Raw genomic sequence first — 26,906 nt, forward strand, 5'->3', positions numbered from 1 at the left:
AACTTTGAAATGCTGGCAGGGAGGTTCGTTTCTGCATAAAGTGAATATCAATATTAAACATACGGTCCCAGACACATATATTTGTGCGAAATTTCAAAGTTACATCGCTATCTTTTCTAAAAAACTCAAAACAAGGATTTCAGTTATTCCGCGCAAACAAATTTTATATGCAGTATAACATTTTTCCTTCCGAAAACTTTGTACTAGGATTATAAACCTAATCGTCTTATTTCACATTTGATGGCTTGTTTTTCTATCAAAAAGGCGATACGCAGATATCGAAAAATATTGCGAGCAGAACGTATGTGAACGTATTGTAACGATTATGCGTTTACGGGAAGTTTTATGATACGTTACAATTTTACGTTTGAGACAGTAATTGTTTTAAATTTCTTCAAACCCAACACCAGAGTTGCATTCTTTTTTTTATTGTTGAACTACATTGACAGACATTATTTCGTTTCAGTAATGCTGACACTAATCATTGCAGAAACTAATTATAAAGAAGTGTGTGCTTAGTTAAAATTTGCGGTAATAATTGTGGGGAAGGTGTATGTTAATTAAAATGAAAAATTTTCACAATACCAATTGAAATTTTTTGCTGTAAAATCGATTTCGATTCTAGAAAATCGCACATACAAGCAATCACGAAGTATCTAAAAACGCAGTCGTCGATTTTCGTGCAGTCGACGAGAGATACAAGAAAAAAATTTAGTGTGACTCCAAAGAAGAAAAGTGAAACTACAGAAAAGAACCCGAACTTGCCGTAATGTTTCAAATATTGTGGAAATGTGAACAATTGTTTGAGTAATCTTAATTAAAGTTGTTAATTGTTAGAACTAACGATTGTGCGAGAAAATCTACTAAAAATTAACGACGGGTTTTAAGCCCCCACTGCGCGAGTGTGTGAATGTATCCCATCTTGTGTTCGTGTGTATTTGATTTATAAATTATTTGTATATGCAGAAAAATCCCAAAATTCACATTGATTGAGAGAAAATAGAGAAGGTTTATTATTAAAAGTGTGAATACACAGTAATGGCAAAGATTGAATAAAAAATTTATTGTATTCATGTAATGCGACATAAAGTATAATTGTCCTTTCAAGCTCACCAAGGTCCCATTCTCTTCCTCTTGCTTTTTTTCATCAAACGTCCAACAATAAAACAAGTAATGAAGAGTGAAGAGAATATTATCCAAATGAGACTGGCAAACAATGCTTGTGAGATAGTGTTATGATTTGATATGTGTGATTGTGTGTGAGCATTGCGTGTATGTATGAGCTTAACGGATTTTAACGTATGATTTGTTATTTTTGTTGTTGGCACAAGTTTTTATTCCCCTCTGCGTGGTTGTGTGTTTGATTTGTAAATAATAGTAATAACAAAATAATAATTAAAACAAATAGCGCTAACAGCAGCAACAATAACAAAGAAATACAAAAAATCATGTATTAATTAAATAAATGAGTGCACTTAAAAGGACATACACGAAATAAGAAAACAAAGATTCGGCCAATATAACCACAACAATAGATTAATTAGCCACAGGAAAATCGAAAAATCCATAGACTGACTCATTTATTGCAGACATCGATAGCAGACATCATAAAAAAGCAACGCACAGTATTGGTCGGTCAGGTGCGTGTGGTGTTTTTATTGTGGGCACTCACAAGCCCCCCAGTTTTACGGCTTTGCAACTTCCTGTGCTGTAGTCACAACTCTCAAGTTTCTATCAAGTACTTGATGGCAAGTACGATTGCTACAATTTCTCTTCTCTTTTCGCTCTTGTCCAACCAAGAGCAACTACAACTATAACAACAACATTGAAATCCAGCTAAATCAGGCAAAAAGCCAACACCAACAATCATTCAAGGAAGGAAGCCAAAAACCTACCCAACAAACAGAGCACACACATACAAGAAAACGCAGCACGGAACAAGAAGAAACAAACAGCGGCCTAATTTCAAGTTACTAAAAACAACGACAAAAGGGAAAAATCAAAGAACGAAAAAACAAATTCAACAACGCCACGACTTTCGCTTGACAGGTCCTATGGTAATAGGAAAAGCAGCGATAGAAGGCAACCACCCACACACAAAAGCATACAAAAGGAGGGAGCCTTTAGCTACTTAACTCCATGAATTTTGCACAGCGCTAAACATTTCCTATCTTAACCTGTTTTCCTCCCTCTCGTTGTGAAACGGCGCAAATACTTCCAAATTTATCGTCACTGCTTGCTGCCACTGCTGTTGGTTTTTACTCCCCCACCCTCTTTTAGCCAACCTGTCTGTCATTCAGTCACAATGTCAACGGATAAGATCAAAGTAGCTGTCAGGGTGCGACCCTTCAACCGTCGCGGTAAGTTATTCTCTAACGTTTTCGTACTATAAAATACTTTACATATTTTTGAATGCTTTTTTATTTACTATTTGGCCATAACACCTAACAAAATGTAGTCAAGAATGAATAAAACAAAAAATTACTTGGAGCTTATTGTTTTACCCCACAAGGAAGGACGAAGATATTTTGAATGATTTCGAAGAAATCTAACACCCGAGGAAATAAGTCTGCTGTTACAAATTAACTTTTTTACTAATGCTTTTAAATGGACGCACTCAAATATATTTATAGTTTGGGTTCATTATTTTATCCGGCTAATAGATTTTTAATTATTTCTTAAGATTATCTACTACATTCAATAAGAAAATTCATAGATTCTATTGAAAATTTGTAGTACAAAATCAATTGTTACAAATAGGGCCTTTACTTGGATCAACCAATCAATTACATAGTCTCCAAATCCAAAATATTTTTTTGTAATATCAAACCAGTCTTCATGCGTTGGGTCTTGGATCTTTCAAAAATATTAAACCCACTACAATAGTGGTTAAACCCTTTCATAATGTTGGAGACAATTCTCAGTATACCAGCCTATATCTAAAACATTACATACTGTGTATTTAATTTATGGGCTTCTTATGCGGTAGATTATCCTCTCTCAGTAATACTGGTGACATATCTGAGTGTTTCAAAGAAGAAGAAGTATTCATAGCAAAGTGCTCTTCTTGTTTTTCACTCAATTCTAAAGCTCCAATCCAAAACATTTATTTGTACAATGTGAGCATAGAGATTGCAGTGAATTACAATAATCGTTTAAAATATAAAATTCCGTCACCTTTGGAAGATCTCACACGATAATTTCGAATATTATTTTTATTCATTCATTTTTATATTGTTGGTGTTGATGACTGCCGTTGTTGACAATATTTCCTTATCGTTGTAATATCCCATGCTAATTGAGTGTTGATCCCGTATAACCTATATTAGATGGTTTGGGATTGCTCTTCCATTCCACAGTTTCTCGGTAAGATACAAAAAGTAGCAGGCAGACATTAGTCTCCACAACTGGAAATGCGTTCAAACTTGCTATCGCTATGACTCAACTCATTCATTTGTATGAGGAGCTACCGTTCAAATGATCGCACTCCCTCTCTCTCTCATTCTGTTGGCGTATTGTTGTTGTTGCCTTGATATTACTTTTTTTCTTGTTACTTAGCTCTAATCGTGGGCTGTATTGTTGTTTTTGTTTTGTGTCGTCGTCCAGTAAACAATTTGGATGTGTGTGTCACCATTGTGCGATGGTAATGAAAATTATTTATCATTGTTCATATTTTTACAAACTGAAATTGCTCGTTATGGCATTTTTCCTATCTCTCTTTTTTTGCTGATTATTACGAAAAAGGCTATGACTTAACTCGTGGAGTCTTCGGCCGAATATGATTTTTGGTTTGTAAAAAAAGGGGAAGGAGGGTGGGAAAAGCATTCAGTTGATTTCCACTGCATGACATAAGTGGTCAAAAAATATCATTCATTTCCACATTGTCTGAATATATGAATGTGTCGAAAGAAGATCATGTTATTGAAGGTTTGAAGCGAGTATTTTTATTCAATTAAAAAAAGAAGATATATTGCCCTAGAAAATGGTAATGGCTATTCGCTATCATGACTGTCAGAATGAAAATGGTTGCAGAAGGATAGCCAATTCCAAAAATGATCATACACACAAAAAAAATTTTTTCTGATTCAATCACCAAATTAATTGATCCAATTAATTTTTTAATTGAAATTTCTTCAATCACGAAAATGATAGTATCAATCACGGTTTTAATTGGGCATAGAAAAAATTCTTGATTAAAAAATTAATTGATTTTTTCAGCAAATTTCAATTAATTTTTTAATTGATTCAATTAAAAATTAGTTGATGTTGATTGCAAAACTCAATTAATTTATTAATTAAAAAAGGTAACTATTTTTAATTACTTTCTGAATTGGCTTAGAGTTTTTATTTGGATTAACAAATGATTGTTTGAAATACATTTTTAATTAGTCTTCCGAATAAGATTAAAAAGTTAATTGTATCAATTAATTTTTTAATTACAAATTTTAAAATTTTCAATCATTGACTTAATTAACTTAATGTTTCTATCATGATTAAAAAGTTAATTGTATCAATTAATTTATTAATTGAAAAAAATTTCAACTTCAATTAACTTTTTAATTGGAAATATTTTGGTGATATTTTTTTCTGTGTATACACAGTCTTACACAAGTTTACATACCCTTGAGTTTTTAACCTTCTAACTAACCATGTTTTTTGTTGATGTTTATAAACCACACCAAAAAAAATCTTAAAAATTGACAAATACTTTGTTTTTCAAATTATTTAACAAAAATTAACGTATGTATATGCATTGTTTATATTATTTTATTATTTAAAGAAAATACAAATTCTTTAATCGTATGTAAACTTGTGAGAGGCTGTGTATACAATTTTCCCCAAGGTTTTAAAAATGTATGCCAATTTGCTTTTAACATCTAAGACTTAAGAGATTTAATTTGGATAAAATGAAAACTGATAATAATAATTCAAAAACTTTTCAACTCTCCAGAATAGGTTTCCCAAAACAAATGTTATGACGCAGTATCCAACTCTTTCATTATGGGCACGTAATTGAAATGCTTTACCTGCCAATGGAGTTAGCATCTAAAATTGAATGTAGCCTTGACTACTGAAGGCATTTGTTAGAAATATTTGAATAATTGCTAGCATATTACAAAGTAAAGAGGATTTTCACATCCACAGTATTTTCTAGATTTGGACAACAAAATCCATTCGTGCACTGGAATTGTTTGAAATCAGTGATACGACAATATTGATTGAACATATGATGATAGCCAGTGATGACGTTGCATTGTCCACTTAATGACGCACAGCGACTTAGGTACTTTATCAACCAGGCAATTGACAAATGACACATTATTTATCGCGTTGTGGTCAACAGCGAAACCCTATCTGTCAACTTTTTTTTTTTTTGGTAATATAGGCATAGGCCACTCGAGCTAAAACAAGTTCATGCCAAACAAATCATTTTTCCGTTGAATTCAGTGTTTGTTCTTTGGTCCCTTTTGATGTGTGCGTTCATATGTTTGTGTTCGTTCTTTGTGGAAGTGAAAACTACAGGTTTTTCTTGTTGGGCGATTTTATTATGCATCATGTCCATTCTATTTTGGCCATCACATAATAGATTTTGTTTGGGATGATGTCTGTTTGCCATAGCCAAATTTATGATGTGGGTTTCTTTTTCAAAGAAAAAGTTCAAAATGTAACCACTGCTTTTTATTTTCCCTTCTATACCGTATTATTTTTAGTGTTATTCAAATGAATAGCTCAAGAAAAGAAGATACCAAGAAGGGCACCGTAAAGCGATGATATTAACAAAGACACACACTTTCTATTTCTCACCAAGAGAGAACACAATTGTTTCATTTGACCACATCGCTAACCCCAAAACCTCAGTTGAAATTGTTTCACGAGGGGCGATTATCTTCGAATTACAAACTGAAATGATTTCTTAAGTGATTGACGTCATTCTTCTATAGAAATTTTTATGAAATCCTCTAGATTTCTAAAATCCATGTTCCTCGGGAAAGAGCTAAGTCGATTTGACTATAATGCAACTAAGTTATAGGTATAGGTTAGAGTACACCTTAATCTAATAATTTTTTTTGAATATGAATTCAATAGCTCTCAGTGGGTGGCGGTAACAATAGAATATCGTTTGTTAGTCACTGACCGATTGTATCAATTATTGTTTGGCAATTGCCAAGATGGTGGTTGGGGTATGTCATGTGGGACATTTATCGCCTATTGTCACCAATTTATGCAAATGGATTGCTAGATAGGACACACTACACCATTAACCTGTAACAATTACAAAAAAAAAATACAAAAACAAAGATAATACTTTCACTATAGCAGGGGTTAGGAGGTATACTCCTCATCGAACAATTGTAGGTTTCATTGCTTCATTGTTTTTGGTAATCTATTTCATCAGTGGCAAGTCCACTATCAGATTGTTTATTGTACATATTGGTGACACCTAAACGGATTTATTAGTCAATTTACGATTTATTATTCAAAACTATCCAAACCTTCGAGAAAAGATGGGGAGAGAAACGATGCCACGAAATCAACTGGCCAATTCTTATAAATTTTGTTTCTGTTGTTCCAATGAATGTAAAGCTTTGGGACAGGTATTCCATACCTCCGAAAGAGGATGCCACAATGTCTATGAGCAAGTTCGTATAAAAGTCAAAAATAACCCTTTAGTATAAGTTTAGTTTTCGCTATTAAGGCTAGTACAACATTTTTCCTTTGCAGGGAAATCAACTTTGGTTAATAAGTAAAATTGGCGGCAATTTTAGATGGGCCAAAGCTCAATATCCTATATTTCTCACGAATACTCCATAAACAAGGAGAAATTTTTGGAAATTAAATACTATATTTCAAGGGGAAATAGGGATTCGATGGTCTAAAAAAACTTACATTTGTTGTTTTTTGTTGATATAGAAGTAAAGACATTTAATGAATAGTATTTGTAATGTTGTTTTTAAATGCATTATACAATTAAATCCATTGAAAATTTCTATGAAATTATGGAGCTGAGTTTGAAGATTCGTTATTCGGCGCGATTATGATCCGAAAATAATTTAGGATCTTGTATTAAAATAGTTGAAATTGCCTTCTTTGTCTATGAATTGAATTGACGATCTTCTATGTCAGCGACTTTTCTCTTCATCCATATTATAGGTGTTTACAAAGTCCATAGGTTTTAACATTTTTTTGATAACATTGACAGTCTTTATTTTACGGTCATTAATTCTTGCCTTATGTTGTGTGATATCAATTTATATTTTTGTACAAAATATACATATTTCCATATAGCAATATCAATGTATGCAAATATCACAGTGTCAACCACCAAGAACTACAGAAAAAAAGTTCCTAAATGCTTACATTAATTCCATTAATATTAATATGGGTATTTATTATTTATATGGCTAATTTGTCATTTGTGTAATTTCTTTATAAAATATGATTTCAGTTATTCGCATACACTCAGAAAAATTATGTAAAAAACAGCAATGGGTGTGTGCTTTTATAATTTTGTAATTCATGCTCTTGCGAACAACAATTTCTAAATTTTTTATATTTTTGAAAATGTTTTTTTTTTCTTTATTCAGACGTTTAATATTCCTAAACGCGATCAATAACATTTTGTTTGCTGTTATATCCTATTTTGAGAAAAGTTTAGATTTTTCGGCAATTGCCGTATTCTTAATATACTGTGTTACGATAGCCTGAAGACAAACAACAAATTGTTCCAATTAAACTAAAAACTATTTTTTTCATGTAATTTAGTTTAGAAAATAGCAGATATTTGCTAATTCAGCAAACAGTGACTACTTCCCCTTTATAGCGAAGGTAGTTCAAAATGGGTGAGCAAGAAATCTTGTTTACTTGCCAATAAACAAAGTACTTCTCAGCAGCATTACCAAGAGCTAAATTTGTAAACGTGTACGAGATATGAGGAAACCATGTAGTACTAATACTAGACATTCGAAAAAAGTGTATATGTTTTTGGAGCCGCGTTAAAATTCTTTAATATTTTAAATTATAAGTAAAATATTTTGCCTAAAGTGACTTTAGTTTTTTTTTTTTTTAATTTTGTTGAATTGACGGCTTGAGGCTTACAAATACAAAAAAAAATGCAAAGTAAAATTCGTTATTTTTCTTTCGCATATTTCAGAAATCGAGCTGGGCACAAAATGCATTGTGGAAATGGACAAACAGCAAACAATTTTACACAATCCTCCGGCGATAGATAAAATAGAAAGGTAAGTACATGCTGCAAACTTTATAAAGAAAAACTCTTGTGACCATGGTTTTCAAACACTTTAGTCGAAAGCCACCAAAAACATTTGCATTTGACCACTGCTTTTTGTCATTGAATCCCGATGATGAACATTTTGCATCTCAAGAAACAGTTTTCGATTGTCTGGGTAGAGATATTTTGGACAATGCATTCCAGGGCTATAATGCCTGCATATTTGCCTATGGTCAGACGGGTAAGATGAGATGGGAGAATTTTAATCTGATATTTGATTTATGATGTGATTATGATTTCTGTGTTTGCTCAGGATCTGGAAAATCTTATACAATGATGGGTTCGCAGGAATCGAAAGGCATTATACCTCGCCTCTGCGACAACTTGTTTTCTGCCATTGCAAATAAAACCACACAAGATCTAATGTACAAAGTTGAAGTATCCTATATGGAAATCTATAATGAAAAGGTGCACGATCTATTGGATCCAAAGCCCAACAAACAGTCTTTAAAAGTCCGGGAGCACAATGTAATGGGACCGTATGTGGATGGTCTGTCGCAACTAGCTGTGGCTTCATACATGGACATCGACAATCTAATGACCGAGGGCAATAAATCTCGTACCGTGGCAGCGACCAATATGAATGCTGAGTCCTCTCGATCGCACGCTGTATTTTCCGTGGTTCTAACACAAATCCTAACAGACCAAGCAAGTGGGGTAACGGGCGAAAAAGTGTCTAGAATGTCTTTGGTCGATCTAGCGGGCTCAGAGAGGGCAGTAAAAACTGGTGCTGTTGGCGATCGCCTGAAAGAAGGTTCGAATATTAACAAGTAAGTTGAGCAAGTATTTCGTTGAATGGGGTGCTGCTAATTTCCTTTTCGATTCTTTTAGATCATTGACCACACTGGGTCTAGTTATTTCGAAACTTGCTGACCAGTCGAATGGGAAGAAGGGAGGCAATGACAAATTCGTCCCTTATCGAGATTCGGTCCTCACGTGGCTTTTGAAAGACAATTTAGGTGGAAACTCCAAGACTGTAATGGTAGCAACAATTTCTCCTTCAGCCGATAATTTTGAAGAGACGCTTTCCACTTTGCGCTATGCTGACCGCGCTAAGCGTATTGTTAACCATGCCGTCGTCAATGAAGATCCCAATGCTCGTATTATTCGCGAATTACGCCACGAGGTCGAAACATTGCGAAATATGTTGAAGCATGCCACTGGTTCGCCCGTCGGTGATATTAACGATAAGTTGGCCGAAAGTGAAAATCTAATGAAACAAATTTCCCAAACGTGGGAAGAGAAACTTGTCACCACGGAGCGCATACAGAACGAACGACAACAGGCTTTGGAGAAAATGGGTATTAGTGTGCAGGCGAGTGGTATAATGGTTGAGAAAAACAAATACTATTTGGTCAATTTGAATGCTGATCCGTCCCTCAATGAGTTGTTAGTCTATTACCTTAAAGAGCGAACTCTTATCGGTGGCCACACCATAAATGGTCCTCAGCCTGATATTCAGTTATCTGGATTGGGTATACAACCGGAACACTGTGTTATCACGATTGTCGATGGTGGATTATTCTTGGAACCATTCCCTGGTGCACGATGTTTCGTTAATGGAACCGCTGCGGTGGACAAAGTCCCTCTACACAATGGGGATAGAATTTTGTGGGGTAATCACCATTTTTTCCGTGTAAATTGCCCAAAATCTGCAAATTCAAGCATGAACTCAGAGCCTCAAACACCAGCTCAGTTAATCGATTACAATTTTGCTCGCGACGAAATAATGCAAAATGAGCTTAGTAATGATCCCATACAGACAGCAATAGCCCGTTTGGAGAGGCAACATGAGGAGGACAAGCAGGTTGCTTTGGAAAAACAGCGCCAAGTGAGTGTATAACATTGAAAACTGAAATTTTTCTTAATCATCCTTTACTATTTCTCTTCAAGGAATACGAGCGGCAATTTCAACAATTGAGGAATATACTATCACCAAGTACTCCGTACGCTCCCTATACTCCATACGATCCTTTGCGCTTGGGTAAAATCACACCGAATACTCCCACGTCGCAGATGCGAGTTGAAAAGTGGGCTCAGGAGCGCGATGAAATGTTTAAACGTTCTTTGGGCCAATTGAAAAATGATATAATGAGAGCCAATGCTTTGGTCCAAGAAGCCAACTTCCTTGCCGAAGAAATGGAAAAGAAGACGAAGTTTTCCGTAACCCTTCAAATACCACCAGCTAATCTTAGTCCCAATAGAAGGGTATACTTTTACTTTCTTTTTTTTTTTAGTGTATGTGGTGGCATTACCACTTTTGCTTATCCTCTACTTTCAGCGTGGAGCTTTTGTCAGTGAACCAGCAATTTTAGTAAAAAGAATGAACTCGGGAAGTCAAATTTGGAGTATGGAAAAATTGGAGAACAAATTGATTGATATGCGCGAAATGTACCAGGACCATAAAGATCGTGTCCTCAATGGATTGGTAAGTTAGGACGTAAAGTAGTTCTCCTAGTACCATATAAATCTCAACAACAAAATTAAAAAAACAAAAAAAAAAACGAAATAACGCCCGCTATATTAAAGAAATGAAGCAGTCCAACAAAAACTTGTCTTGAATGAGACAATATTTTGTGTATTTAAAAGGCCGTTTTATACTGTTTTGCTTGACATTTTTTTTGGAATTTACTTCTATTTTTTTTTGTTGGGTGTTATTTCGAACAACCCAAAAAACAAAACTTCTAAGTGCTTTACAAAAGGACATTCTTCTTGTATGTGGATTACGCCAACTGTCGCTTAGTCATCTAGAAGACTTGACATTTTCCATACCATAATCCCGACTTTTTAAGTTATATTTAGGTATAAGCGACGATAACAGTGACAAAGCACATACTAACAATGCATGAGTGATTTTGAAAGCACTACCACAAACTGCGAACTTAACATTTTAACCGATTAACATTCTTTTCCATTCATTGCACATCTTATCTACGTACCACATAAGCCTCTCATTGAGACACTCTCAGATGAGGAAGACTCCGACGAGGTAATTTTGATTTCAGATAATTATGAGTTGCAAAATACACAAGGTGAAATTCAGAATTCAAACTAACAACAAATCAATCTCTTCTGCAGGAAAATGAAAATTCCAAATCATTGGATCCATTCTATGAATCGCAGGAAAACCACAACCTTATTGGTGTTGCTAATATATTCCTGGAAGTTCTCTTCCACGACGTAAAGCTTGACTATCACACGCCTATCATAAGCCAACAAGGTGAAGTTGCTGGTAGGCTTCAGGTCGAAATTCATCGCATTGCCGGTCAAATGCCACAGGATCGCATGTGTGAATCTATTTCTGAATCATCTTCCGATTCGAGGGATGACTACGAGGACCCTCCAGATCCCATGGCGAACCAAATAACTTGCCGTGTTACTATCAAATGCGCCTCTGGCTTGCCACTATCTCTTTCAAACTTTGTTTTCTGTCAATACACATTTTGGGGCCACCAGGTGACCGTTGTTCCCGTGATAAATGCAGAAACAACACCCAGAGATCAGAATATGGTATTCATATTCGAGCATACCAAGGACTTTACCGTAACGATAAATGAGGAGTTCTTGGAGCACTGCATAGAAGGAGCTCTTTCAATTGAGGTATGGGGTCACAGAAGTGCTGGCTTCTCAAAATCTAAAGGGTGGGAAGTTGAACAGCAGCAGGCCAAAGCCCGGTCTCTTGTGGATCGCTGGGCTGAACTTTCACGTAAGATAGAATTATGGGTGGAGATTCATGAGCTAAATGATAATGGCGAGTATGCCCCGGTGGAGGTTAGCAATCGCACCGAAGTTCTTACGGGGGGTATTTATCAATTGCGCCAGGGCCAACAGAGACGTGTGCACGTGCGTGTCAAGCCAGTTCAGAATTCTGGTACATTGCCTATCATTTGTCAATCGATTGTAAACATATCCATTGGAAGCGTTAGCGTACGATCTCGCTTACAACGTGCTCTGGATTCTTATCAGGAAGAAGACTTGACAATTCTTCGAGAAAAATGGAGTGAGGCCTTAGGTAGACGACGCCAATATTTGGACCAGCAAATACAAAAGCTGATCAAAAAAGAAGACAAGACCGATGAAGAGCGCGATCGAGAATTGAGTTTGGTCCATCAGTGGGTGTCGCTGACAGAGGAACGTAACGCAGTATTGGTACCAGCTCCCGGTTCTGGCATACCCGGGGCTCCGGCTTCGTGGGACCCCCCTTCTGGAATGGAACCACATGTACCAGTGCTATTCTTGAATCTTAATGCAGATGATCTGTCAGCTCAGAACACAAATGATGAATTTTCCATAGCAGGCATTAACTCAATTCTCTCTAAAGAACATGGTCATAAATTTTATACATTGCAAATACTGCAGCATTTCGATAAGGACGTCTGCGCCATTTCAAGTTGGGATTCTTCTATGCATGACAGTCCTGCTTTAAACCGTGTTACTGAGGCAAATGAAAGAGTCTATTTAATATTGAGAACCACTGTTCGCCTATCTCATCCTGCTCCCATGGACTTGGTTCTGCGAAAACGGCTTTGTATTAATATCAAGAAGGGTCCCAGCATAACCGATCGTCTGAAGAAATTCCGGCTTGTGAGGACAGATACCGCTATTCCCAGCACTGGCGTAACGTACGAAGTCGTATCCAACATACCAAAGGCATCAGAGGAGCTAGAAGATCGTGAATCGCTGGCACAACTGGCAGCAAGTGGAGATGATTGTTCAGCGAGTGATGGTGAAACTTATATAGGTACTGTAATGACCATGCATTTGTTATTTGGTTTCCTAAATTTCCCTCTTTCGTCTCGTACCGTAGAAAAATATACCCGTGGGGTGTCCGCAGTTGAGAGTATTTTGACATTGGATCGCTTGAGGCAAAATGTTGCTGTCAAAGAGTTGGAGACGGCTCATGGCCAACCATTGTCCATTCGAAAGACAGTCAGTGTGCCCAACTTCTCTCAGGTAAAGTATCGAGAAGATCAAATTAACCCACAACCCCTTTTGTTCTTTTACAATTCATCTCGATGTAGCCGCAAAAAAGTAAATTCTAAATGCCATTTGTGCTTAAACACATTCAATAATGTCGACATATATTCACAACTGTACTCTCTATTTAATTTGCTTGATTCTCCTATCATACTTGATTTAAACTTAATTGTATCGTATATATTGAAAAAGAAACCAGTGCTAAACTCTAAATTTGTATTTTTCTGAAATTATTCTTTCTCTCACTTCTTTTGTGCTTTCACCTCAATCATGAACAAAATATTCAATGTGTATGTTGTGTGTAAACGCAAATGTCCAATTGATACTCAATCTAAAAATATGTATTCACCACGACCGTAAATAACCAAAATTAACCCTAATCCGATCTTAAATATCACCACTTTTCACCCAAAACTATCGACAAAATTAACCAATCTATTAATACACATTAATATCGTACCAAACCGCACAATAAATTATTTCTCAAAAATAATGATCAGGCGGTTAAAGAAACACCTAATCCTGGAACAGTAAGTACACAATTTGTAATGTAGAATATGCTCCTCAGTTTATTACATAGCGAATTTTGTTTCGAATTTTATTTATTTATTTATTTTTTTTTTTCATTCTTTGAGTGTGTGTGTGTGCGAATTGTTTGTGTTTTTTTTTTTTTTTTTCGTTTTTATTCTTTATTTGTGTCATTGTCACAGATCATTTGAGTGCTGAGAAATCGATTTTACTAAGCATTGTTTTTGTTTTGTTTCATCTTTAAAATAGATTATGGGCTTCGATGCATCTATGGAGTCTTTGTTGAATGTGGGACGATCGGAATCATTTGTGGATCTAAACCAATCGCTAGGTTCTAAATTTATGCCACAAGGTAATGGCTATATTCGGTTCGGTATGGTGAATTTTGATATCAAAGATCCCATCTTTTCACCAATTTCAGCACAAACAACACCATCGGGTATGCGAGATTTCAGTACACGGTCGCGCCACAGTTTCGGTGGCAAGGGTAGCAATGATGATTCCCCTGGAAAACCATTTGGCATTGGTGAGTATTTTTCACATTTTCACATTAATTATCAATTGTTTTTATTTTTTATTATTTACCATTGAAATTATTCATTTTAACAATTGCATCAATATTTCAAATTATTTTCACCAGCATTTATCTAGTATTTGATTTTTTCCCGTCATATCAACATATTATGTTTGACTCTTGATTTTTTTTATTAGGCAGTAAAACCCATCCGTTTTTATACACCCAATTTAGTAGTAAACCTTTGAGTCATGAAGACGGACATTAGAGAAGGGAAAGTTGAGAAATGTTCGTCCGTTAGTTGTTCTGACTGGGGGACTGTCAGTGCAAGATCGACTTAAGCAGCGATTCAAAGCCATTCGATATAAAGAAAGACTGATTTACGATCAATTTATTAAGTAGATTAAATTTACTATAACCTGAGGGTTGGTGTACAAGTGGAGTTTAGCATACATATTAGAGGTTAGCATCTGTCAATTTTTTTGTATTCGAGAACATCATATAAATGCTAAAAGAATAAGGTAGACTTTTATTGCTTGTTCTCGATGTGAACAGTGAAGTAGAATGATGGGAGAGGCCGGAAGGACATATACACGTCAAAGACATTAATGCTACAAGAAGAAAAACTTAAAAATCTTTTCTTTGTCTCGGAGCGCAAAATATGTTGATAATACCCACAGAAGTGCTGTCTGTGCGATGCAAATTAATGTATTCATGTCCATTGGTTGTGCTCTAATAATAAGGGACCACTTTTTTTATAGTCGTGTCCAAAATTCATCTCATGTTTTAAATCAATTAATCGCTCTCTTGAAAATTTGTATGTATATTATTAGGACTGTTTCCTTTTAGTATTCGATGCAACATTTGTATGAGCTATCCAGAACTTCGTTGCACTTGTGTTCTACCCAGAACTTCTCATTAGTGCAAATCTCGTCGGTGTTGCCAGATTGAATTATGATAAAGTGACATTTACCCGATTCACAATAGCAATTTATTGTAATTAATTTGGTCGAATGACATGGAATTAAAACAGTAAATATTTGTTACTTTAAATTAAAATTGATTGTTTGCAAACAATTGATGCCAGTGCTGCCCATTTTTAGACATGTCCTGGATAAACGAGTACGCTATTTTCTTGTAGTCCGTCATGGCACGAGTATATAGTACCAGAATGAAAATACAAGAGTACGAATAGTTCTCTTCTGCAAAGAAAACAAATGTCAACCGCATAGATGTCGCACAATTCCCGCAGCTTTGGTATTACCGACGTTGCGGTCGAGCGCTGTTTTAACGAATTGTTTATAAAGGAATCGGCAGTTATAATTTCAAATTGTATGACAAAAAATTTAATAGAATGAAAACATTTATAAAAAGAACATTTGTTACTACAAAGTATGTTCGAAATCCTATTTTCCTTACGTTTCGTAAAGCCGGCAGAGAACTGAACTGGGTGACGCCGACTCAAACTGTATGATTTTTGACAGAAACACCGACAAAAACTGCATGATATTAGAGAAATTTTCCTTGTGATTGCCACCTACTGAAGCAGTTTCGCTTCAGAGTTTCGTTCTCTTGTATTTCCTTCTCTCTAACAGCACTAAAAGAAACCAAGCCTATTGTCGAAATTAAAAAAGAGTTTTTTTTTTTTTCAAATATATGCAATTTTTTTCTGAGAGTATTTTTTTTTTTTTTGTTAAAGGTGGATATTAAATCCGAATTTAGCAGCTAAATTGCCTGTTTTTCACGATTACTTTTCTTTAATAATCCATTTTAAAGAATATAAACTTTATGAAAATTTTGCATCAAAGAGTTTTAATTTTGTACTTTTTTACTGATTTATTTTTGATTTAGCGGCTAAACTCGAACTGAATAATACCCATCTTAAGGTTATGACTAATGAGGTTCTTAGTCGCCATTATTTTATTTCCATTTATAAGAGGGCGATTTAGCGAATTCAACTTCCATTAAAATTTCATGACTCAAAGTGTTAATAATCAGTCATTAGCAACGAAATGCATTTAATCCTCAACGTACGTAATACATATCGAGTTGATTTGAAAAATTCAAAACAAAAAGAAAATATTTATTCTCATTTTGAAACCACATATATAACATTAGTTAGTATGACATAACCCTAGAATAGTAGCTCCTTCTGAAACTTTGCGGGAGATGGCAACCAAATCGATCTAGTTTTCTCTTCTCCTGATGCACTCTGAGAGCAATATTTTATACGTTTGGTTTTTATACATTTACATTGTTATCACACTGTTCATTGCAGCAGCAGCAGCAGCGATACACACACAGTTTTATTCCAAAATTGCTTTAGCTTTCTGAAGGCAACCGTTTTTAAATCACAGCTAATGCTCGGAAAATGAGAATCGTTTCGCTTTATTGCAACTTTGAGCTTTATTTGAATGTAATACTTTTTTAAACAATCTGGCAAGGAACTCCATTTCCAGAATTATCACTAGCGCCGCAATAAACAAACCTACCATCGAACATTTGCACACACTTTCTCAAAATCGCTCGTATCCTAACCCATATTCCATAACCACCAATATTTATTGTTTTTTTTTTTTACACCAACCACAAGTATCTACGAGTCGATTGAAGAGTTACCCGCCGTTCAATCGTTTGCTAGAAGAGCTACTGATTTCACTAACGCAAATCATAAATCAGTTCCAGTTTTCCCACATATTCATCGAATCCAAATTTATCTCTCTGTAATCCATTTTCTTCTGCAGATACTTCTGTTGTGTGTATACACTTCACTCACCATCGAAATCAATGATACATGAATTTCTGTTTTTCTCCATATCGTGTACATTACCCACATACTTTGTGCAATTATTTTTTTCTATTTCAATTTATCTGTCACGCGTCTTTAGTTGACTTTATCTCTATGTTTTTTTGTTTGTTTCTTTTGCCTTGGTACTACCAACAATAATGTCATTAGTGAGGACATTATTGTTGGTGGTGTTTAATGTTTTCGTCTTTTTGAATAATTTTTGTATATTCTCAATTCTCAAAAAAAAAAAAAAAAAAACACCATAAATGTGCCACCACAGCTTCCTATTTGTCAGGTAATAGAAAAAAGGATGATTTGACTTGTTAAAATGCAATTGTTAGAAAGCGCAACTGTTCCAAAAAAAAAAAAAAACAAATATCGATAAATTAGTTATTATTGACAACACTGAACACTGGATTGTAAATTATTGGCCAATTTTGATTTCCTTCTTGGTTAGTTTGTTCATTTGTTAAGAGAAGCTCGTTTCGTGATTTATTCTTGAACACATTGTTTGTTTTTCATTGTTTAACGTGACATACAGGAGGAAGTACATCACAGAATCAATTTTTTCAAACAGCTAATAACTGTCCCAACCACAGATTTAGTTTTTATTTGAGTTTTGAGAGACATCATCCCTTTCAGAATATTGCTTCTGAAATTCTGACGAAATTCAGTACTATGTACATTGATCTTGTTCTGATTTTCGCTTTGGGCAAACCTTTTTGTACACATCTCTATTATCGTGTTAAATAAAAATGCAATTATTTCTATAAACTTAGATCATTATTGTTTCCGTTTTAAAAAGAATAATTTGAGTATTCAGTATAGAAATATTGAAAAAATCTATAACATTCCTTTTATGTTTTATTTAGCTAATTGGACCTAAATTCATTGATGTAAAGAAGAAAACCTTTTTACATTTTTATCCCAACATTTCTTCAATACTTGTTGACTTCCTCCAGGGGATTCCGTCTATTTGAAAAATAATAAAATTATCGATTGCACTTTTTTTTACACTGAATGTTAAAGAGGACACTGACAACTTAAGCGTTAGTTACAGAGTTGCAATATCTTAATTCACTGTGATACAAAATTCAAGCTGTGTTGTTTTCATTCCTATTTTAATTTTATATTCAGATTGTCCGTTCAAAATTTATGTTTAAAAACTGTGATATAATATAAGTATTTAAATGTAAAATTTGAGAAAATAATTTTGTAAGTTGAAATGTTTAACAATTATTCAATTACAAAAGTGTAATCGATAATTTTATTATTTTTCAAATAGACGTCAAGAAGTCAACAAGTATTGACGAAACGTTGAGATAAAAATGTAAAAAGGTTTTCTTCTTTACATCAAAGAATTTAGGTCTCATAAAAGGAACAGAAAATATTGACCAAGCAAACAATTAAACAAAATCTATAACATATAAAACGGAAAATATATAGTGATCTCAAACGCAAAGAAATAATTGGAATTAATGGCAATTAAAAGTGAAAATCTGAACAAACATGTTTATATAGATAGATTCCATCCCTGAATCAATACATAATTATGTTCTAGTGTTATTATTATTATTGTTCAGTTTGTTTGTTTGTATTATCTCCAATGGAAAGAAAACACTTTGAGTTTTTTTTTACCTTTCTCTCTCTCTCTCTCTCTCTGTTTCTCTGGATTTAGTTGAGTTTCTATATTTATTTAGTTCCAAATGTTTGTATTGTGTTGTTACTACATTTGAGAATCAAGTTTTCATCTCATTCGTCATCGGCAATGTTTCAGCAAATATCACATGATTTCACTTCCTCATGTCCTCATCATTTAGCAATACGGCTGCATTATAAATCCTAGAAATGTAGTTGCATAAATCTCAAAATACTTAATACATTGTGTTATTAGTTGTATTGTTTGTTGTTAATGTGATAACGTTGTATTCTAGACGTAAACTTGTTTGTTTTGTTCCTTTCTAGTTCATAGTTGTTTGCTGTACACGTTTTGCCATCATTTTCATATATCTCTCTTAACCCTCGGCATGTCTTCAATATCATTATCGGGCATAAAATCATAAATACGATACGATAGAAATTGATCATTTTCTTGAGAGAGTTCATTATTACGGACTTTGTTTCTCTCTTTGTATTAGCGATCATCGCCATCAATTGGAGGGTTAAGGCATCATCCATTTCGTAAACACGGCTATTACAATGTATATCATTACATAAATACTTATTTGCATAGCTTTAGAATATTGAACTATTGATTATTAAAAATACGCACATGTTTTGCTCTTAGTTTATATGATGAGTAAAGTTAATTTACAACATATTTAGAAGATCACCCCTACGTCTAGTTTTTAGTTGAAATTATATTTGTTTGATATGTCCCAAAGAAGTATAAATACTAATCATATTTAAAAAAAATAAACAATGCTTTACCATCTTGGAATGCAGCTCGCCCAACGTTTTTGAACTTGAATCTAAATTCAAATTCGCTACGAACTCAACCAACAAAACGTAGGTTTAAAACGTTTTTGACATCACCTTGTAGTAGTCGACGTAGTGTTCCTTAATAATTGGTTAATTTTGAATTTAACTCTTCTCACATGTTTGTATTACAGCATCTCCGGCTACTAGTAAGTTAATGGGAATGCGAATGACCACATTACATGAGGAACCCTTAGGAGGTCATCGTTCACTCGCTGAAGAACCCGAAGACAGCTTAAGTGATTCAGAGTACAACCATGAATATGATATTGAGAAAAGTCGTAGCAATTACCAGGCACCACGCTCACGGCTTACATCCTCAAAAACTATGGACTCGTTCATGGATGTTGGCTCAAACTCGAACCACAGCTATTTGAGTTATACTTCAAATGTGAATACGAATCTAAAGCATTTGACCGGCTTGGCAACTCCTAGCATGAGTTCATCGACATCTAGTGGCTATGGATCACAGGTAAGATATTTTGTACATTTGAACAAGCATTGCGAAACCTTGTTTGGAACCATATTATAGGAATTGTTCCTCTATCGGTTAATTTAAATGGCAATGAACTCTCTTAGGTATCGATACATACAATTGACCAAATTTTTTTCGACAAGCAAAAACAATTATCTACAGAAAGTCAATAGTTATAATCCTAATCCGGTCGCGATAATTGTCCTTGTATTCGGCATAATGTACCATATTATATATATAATCGGTTTACTATCTTTAGTATTAAAACGGGAAAATAATGCATTGTCTATCATTGCATTTTAAATTACATTCGCTATGGAATAGTCTAAATAAAGTACATTTCGCCATTATGTACTACTACCAGTAGTGCCGGACCTTCCCAATTTATGAAGTCTTAGTTAACCATGGGACTTTGCTCGACGATTGAATTATTTTACTATAAACTACCGGCTAATAGTTCTATTGGAAAAATTCATTACTAGGACAGCTGATTTGAACATGTTTCGCAGACTTTTTTCTTACACTATGGGAGCAAATAAGGTCACGATTCATTTTCCAGTATTTTTTACCTATGCTGGTAAATCAACAATATGAAGTCTACCAAAAATTTTCAATTTGTTTTATATTTTAAAGTTGTTTCAAGAAATTTCATCACAATTACTTGTTCGACACAATTCGCCTTTTGTCAGCATCAAGGAAATATTGAGTCACGTGGAACTTAAAAGGTCGCGATCCTCAAAGAATTCTTGTACTTTAGTTGTACTTAATTTGAAGTTGAAATAATTCCCCATGTTCGGATATTCGAAATTGCCAATCGCAATCGAATTTATGTTTCATAATAGAGATGCTCTCGGACTGCAAATAATTTGATCTTCTGCACTTTTCGATTCCGAATATAGGAACATGATATATTTCTTTTATTTTTCTCTTGATGTGACCAAACAGATTTGTTGTTGGTCACTTATTGTGATGCGAAAAACGACAACTACCCAGAAAAAAAAATATTTTTTATCGTTAATCACGAAATTTTTTAATCTAACCAATTAAAAACGATTAAAAATATCATACACCAATTTGTTTTATAATATTTATAATATTTGTTCATTATTATTACCATAAGCACTATATGATTGGGACATTTTGATTTTTTTTCTTTGTAGGCTGTTTCATGTACCAATCTTACTAACGATGATATTGCATCTATGCGTTCAATGAGCATTGACGAAACGTCAGGTATGACATGATAAGATTTGCTGTGACAATTTAGAATTTAATTGGTTTTTTACTTTTCCTTAGATTTTGATCGTATCAATTCGAATTCACCTCCCAATCGTGCGGCTACGCACAGGATTAATCCATTCCTAAAAGATATGCCAAACCAACATTCTAATAGCAATAGAACACTTGACACAACATCGCCAAAAAATCAACAGAGACCAAAACCCCAAATTATAGATGAAGACACCACAAACTCAACTCAAATGCCAAAAGAAGTATTAAGTGTCAGCAATAGCTTGAAAAAGGCCGAAAATTCGCAATCATATAACCATGAGATAGAAAAAAATACAAATACTGTAGAGAATCACGAAATTGAAGAAGATACATCTAAGAAAGACTTTCAGAATGAGTATTCAGCGAAAATAATGAATAACAATTGCAATTCAAACCAAATTAATACAAACAACGATAACAACAATAGTGGCAGCATCACTAACAACGCTGACAATCAAAATGGAAACGATTACTTCGAAGGTACTGGAGTTGTGAAAACCGCTTTGCCTTCTGGGAAAGTTGTAAGAAGAAAAAAGACTCCTCCTCAGGGTGGTAGCAATGGCAATGATAACACTGCAAATATAATATCCAATGCCACTACATTCAACAACAATCGCACAAATACTATGCATAGAACCTCCATAGCCAAAATGGAGGGTTTGGCCAATACATCTAACGATTGCCTGAATATATCTTCCATGAGTGCCAGCATGGAAATCGAAGGTAATATTTTTTTTATAATTCATATGTCCGAGGGGTCAGGGTGTTTGCATTACTGAATGTTCACGCCTTAGCACTTTGTGAGATTTATTGCAATCACATCACACAATCGTACTCTCTATTTTGTCTTTTCTTTTGCTTGCAAATTTTAGATGAGCGATTTTATCCGCTAATCTCAACTGAAATGAAATTGGAATTTTATACTTAAAATAGTTCGATTCTACCTTTTTATAAACAATTAGCAAAGATTTTACAAAATCTAAATTTGTATGTAATATTGGTTGTTCAACTAGTCTCATAATCGTTCGGATACGCTTACATTTAACAAATATGTATGTGTCTTTCTCCGTCGGAGAATGACACTGCGCAGTTGCGCCGATGATTTTACCGCCACCGACAAAATTGACTTATTTCGAATGTAATGTAACCGTCAATCAATCATTTCTTAGTAAAAATGTGATTTTAAAATTGGTTGTACTATTTATCTCCTAATCTGCCGCTGCCATCCAGTTTTTGCGAGTCGACGCCGCCGTCGAATATAACGACTCATCTCGACTCATATTTAGCCGCCAATTAATCAAAAATATTGATTCAAATCAGAAAAATTTATTAATAATTGTTGTATTTTTATTTTTTACCCAAAATTTTGAACTTTCCACGCACAATTGATCAGTATCAAATTGCTATAATAATTTTGCAAAAATTTTGCTTCCAAAATTTTTTACCTTCCAAATTTTTTAAATTTTAAAGAAATGTAAATTTAATTGTAAGTTTGGTTGTACAATTAATCTCATTACCATTTGGATGACATCAAATTGAATTTATGATGGATAAATATGCGCCGCCGCCGACAAAAATAGGTCGGCTTCATTCTCTGATGGACAATTTACGGACGCCGAGGAAACAGAGATATGTCAACTCAGCCGCCGACGCACATTGGGGTTTTTGATACCAAAAATGGGAATTAATTGAAAAATGAAATTTAGGAGAACCGAAAAAATTTTTATAGTCGGTAAAAGTACACAAAATTCCACATCACTAGCGCAAAAATTGTGTCTTTGACAAGTACCGTTGTGTCACTATATATGTTTGAAGTTGGAGTTATTTTACGTTTTCCTTGCGTGCGATATAAATGTAAATTATTGGTGTCTTAAAAATTAGTTTTGAGTGTTTTCTAAAGCGATAATTAAAAAAATAATAATGGAACCTTCATCCTCAGGTTAATAAGATTATTTTTTTGTTTTTTATTTTTATATTTGACTTGTGTTATTATATGAAATTTAGTTTCGCTCGTAAGTCTTTAAATTAGAGGATTTCGAGAAATATGTCGACAAATAGTTGTGAATAAAGCCAAATTAAGTAAAAAAGTTTATTTTTTCTAAAACAATAAACTCTTTTGAAAGCATAGATGAAAATGTTGTCCGCACTTTTTTGCACATTTCGAAATTAAATGGAAATACATTTTTCAACCCCTGGTACTATATGTCCCCAACTGTTCACAAATATTTATTACTTGGAGCAGAAATAATTAACCACGCTTTACTTCCAATTGGACAGTTGTCCGAAGAAGCGCAAGAAGCTAGAAACAAAGATTTTAAAAATTTTAGAGAGCATTTTTTGCGAAAATGTTCTATGGAAAAGTCAAATGAAGAGATATTTAAAAGACTGTTAATTAACATACTTCGGATCCAGTTATATCAGAAATGAGAAATTAAAAGAGAAGAAACCCCACAATTTGCCTATGGAAGCAATTCAAATGTTGATATTTGAGTCAAATCTTGATGGTGATCAAAATGCCAGTGTTGATGATAATGATACATATAGTAATTTTCTGACGATGATGATAATAATTGTTAATAATCAGATCAAAAAGCAGATATTCATTCTCTTTTTTTTTGTTGCAAATTAACTAATGGAAAACAAATAAAATGTGGACTAAAAAATATTTAAAATTTGATTTGTTTTATGTCTTTTAGTGAATTTGGCCGAAAAAAGTTAAAACTATAAACAGGGAAAGCTACTTCGAATTAATTCCCACTTTTGACATCAAAAACCCCACTGTGCGACGGTGGCAAATATTTACAAATGAAACCGACAAATTTGGTCGGATTTATTCTGTGGTAATGGTGTTCGTCTATTCGGCGGCGGACAATTTCAAAATTTTAGCAAAAATACAACAATGATTAAAACACTTCTCTGATAAAAATTAATATTTTTAATTAATTGGCAGCTAAATTGTAGTTGAGATGAGTCGACATATTCGCAGGGGCGACGACTGGCAAAAAACGGTCGGCGACGGCTGACGACACTAAATATTTACCTCCAGCCGCTAAGTCATTCTAAATCTGTCTTTTCGGCGGCGGACACTTATCTATTATAAAATAAATTTGAAGTTATCCGAATGAGATTAGTTGTCCAACTAACCTGACAATCAAATTTACACTTCATTGAAATTTTAAAATTTGAAGACAACGCGACTCAGCTTAGTAGCAGTCGCACAAACACAATATTCATGTCAATTAAAAGAGTTTGTATTTTCATAAATAAATTAAATTGTAAAGTTAGGTGTTTTCACATCGGATACATACTTCCTGCTCTACTATATCAATATGGTGTGGTTTTCTTTCAGACGAGTCTAAACATGTTGATATTACTCTACCCGATTGGGTTTCCGTTGGCGAATCGGTTTTGATAAGACCATACAATACCAGCGGTGTTATTAGCTATGTCGGAACTACACATTTTCAGGCTGGCACTTGGATCGGCGTTGAACTCGACACGCCAACGGGTAAAAACGATGGTACTGTTCAAGGTATTCAATATTTTCAATGTAAACCTAAACACGGAATTTTTGTCCGATTTGACAAATTGATTTTGGACAAGCGCGGCAAAGCAATGAGAGCTTATAAGGCGGAAAAGACAAGCAAAGGTAAGTGTGGATAGTAATATCGGAATAGGATGTATGCAATGCTAACAGTGAAATGGTTAAAAAAAAATATTACAGAAACTCCACTACCACGCTCAAAGAGTCGCGGTGAGGCTTTGAGTTCACTAAGTGGTGCCGGTGGGCGCAAATGATTATTTCCGAAATGTTCGCATCAAATGCAAAGATGGGCCACCACCACTACCAATTCGAGACAGGCCACGACCACATCAACAACACCAAATGGAATAACCGTGCCAAATCAAAAGCAACACACTCCGAGAGCTGTGTCTGTTGCGATATCTGATGCAGCTGCTGTTATGGAAAAAGCTTCAATTTCCACTAAACGCACATGTTCTATAATGCGTATGGCAACAAACGATGCGAACACCACCAACACAAAAAAATATAATCGACGCTCAACGGCATTTTGAAGAATCGGCCAATTTGAAAATGTCGTTCGATGCAATCACGATCGTTGTGCGCGCGAGCACCTAATAAAGACAAAAAGTAAACGAAAACTAGAAACAACAACAAAACCACGTATTTTTAAGTATTGTTTTGCTTTTACAAAAGAACAAAGTCTACAATCTACTTCCTTTCAAGTAACAAAAATATGTCTTTTTATCCATGTTTTGTATTAGGTTTACGCTAGTTTAGGTAATCCTTATATAGAAACCCCACAAACCAATTCCAAATTTCTGGTAGCCCCCTCCTTTCCACTTGTGTATCATGGGTGGGCCGAAAATCGACTGCACCCATGCACGCACATGTTGTATAAATATTAACGAGCGTGCATTTTTATTTTCATTTATAATATTATTAGCCAAATTTGTATATTTCTTAATTTTTATATATTTTTGTGTGTGTATTATGTTTTTAAATACCTCCAATTTTGTGTTTCTACCAAGCAAGAGTAATAACACTTTGAAACCGATTTCATAGTTCTAGACTTTATTTGTAAATCATATTGTAGCGACGAATATTGTAAAGCCTTTGTGTAATTTTACTTTACATACAATTATTGTGATGTTTTTATTTTGTGTTATTTTATATTCCATTTTTAATAGTTTTGTTTTTTATTTAAGCAACGAATAATAATTAGCCAGTCAGTTTTTCATATTTTTATAAATCTGTCCTTTTGGAGTTTTTTTTTATGTGAACAAAATGCGTTGTGTAATCGATAACTCAACTTCCTCATCATTCCAATGAATGATATTGAATGGAGCAACGCAATCCAAAATTTGCTTTGATTTTCGTTTTTTTTTTCTTGTCAAACAAATGTTTAGTTTTGTTTCTTTGTATATAACTAAAAGAAACAAAGTTTTCCTAATGTAACGAATTATCATATATAAAATGTTTATATATAGTTTTTTTTTTCTTTTATATACATATATAGATTATTATTATTATTATAATTAATAGGATATATTATTACGAATGTGTATGGATTTTAATGTGATCTAAAGTCAAAGCCGTCAAAAGTTTTGACTTGAAAAAAATTCCCTTTTTGTTTGCAATAAAGTTATGAGAATTTTATTTTTCAAAGTGCAATACTATTATATTTTTTAATCTCATCTGATTTTAGTTGTTATATTTATTTATTTTTTCTTGGTAAACGTTAAACACCTCTCCCAGCTATCACCATATACTCCTCCAACCCCTCGGGGGCTCACAACTAAATATAAAATACAAATTTACTTTTCTCTGTCTATGCTTAAATCAGTCAATGTGTGCAATATTTTATAATGTTATTAATATTAAATACATTTTTAGTATATAGAATTAAGTTGTATTAAATCTAAAAGAAAACAAACAAATATTTTATTAAATCTAACAAAAAATGTCATGTCATTACTAATAACAAAACGACAAAACCCAAAACAAAACAGCAGAGCACAAGCCCCAGAAATATTATTCCTGAGGTGTTATGGAATCATC

The 26,906-nt window shown here is 34.0% G+C and overlaps 1 protein-coding gene across 11 annotated transcripts; it reads left to right on the plus strand.

Annotated features, from left to right (window-relative positions):
• Positions 1-455: 455 nt before the first annotated feature.
• On the plus strand, positions 456-26,519 carry Khc-73 (Kinesin heavy chain 73). 11 transcript variants are annotated; one of them, XM_075313013.1, is made up of 20 exons: positions 457-531; positions 1,483-2,360; positions 8,153-8,240; positions 8,305-8,471; positions 8,544-9,060; positions 9,122-10,121; positions 10,184-10,498; positions 10,572-10,718; positions 11,238-11,279; positions 11,369-13,031; positions 13,098-13,243; positions 13,768-13,797; positions 14,045-14,147; positions 14,217-14,321; positions 19,543-19,605; positions 19,710-20,047; positions 21,211-21,283; positions 21,347-22,045; positions 24,672-24,971; positions 25,047-26,519. In XM_075313013.1, exons 2-20 carry the CDS (start codon positions 2,306-2,308, stop codon positions 25,118-25,120), a joined length of 5,925 nt encoding a protein of 1,974 aa, XP_075169128.1. In that variant the 5' UTR covers positions 457-531; positions 1,483-2,305; the 3' UTR covers positions 25,121-26,519. The 11 variants fall into 11 exon arrangements, with proteins under 11 accessions (XP_075169137.1, XP_075169136.1, XP_075169128.1 ...); XM_075313012.1 differs by having other exon boundaries at positions 460-531; positions 1,409-2,360; XM_075313016.1 differs by having other exon boundaries at positions 469-531; positions 1,590-2,360.
• Positions 26,520-26,906: the final 387 nt, after the last annotated feature.

This window comes from Haematobia irritans, chromosome 5 (genome assembly GCF_050003625.1).
Source record: "Haematobia irritans isolate KBUSLIRL chromosome 5, ASM5000362v1, whole genome shotgun sequence".
NCBI classification, from domain to species: domain Eukaryota; kingdom Metazoa; phylum Arthropoda; class Insecta; order Diptera; family Muscidae; genus Haematobia; species Haematobia irritans.

What these genes read in the sequence shown, in the direction of transcription:
- Khc-73 (XM_075313013.1), top strand. Translation starts at nt 2,306, where the DNA reads ATGTCAACGGATAAGATCAAAGTAGCTGTCAGGGTGCGACCCTTCAAC. An exon ending in ATCTTAGTCCCAATAGAAGG is followed by an intron (nt 10,499 to 10,571) that starts GTATACTTTTAC and finishes CTCTACTTTCAG; the next exon opens with CGTGGAGCTTTTGTCAGTGA. An exon ending in TGATGGTGAAACTTATATAG is followed by an intron (nt 13,032 to 13,097) that starts GTACTGTAATGA and finishes CTCGTACCGTAG; the next exon opens with AAAAATATACCCGTGGGGTG.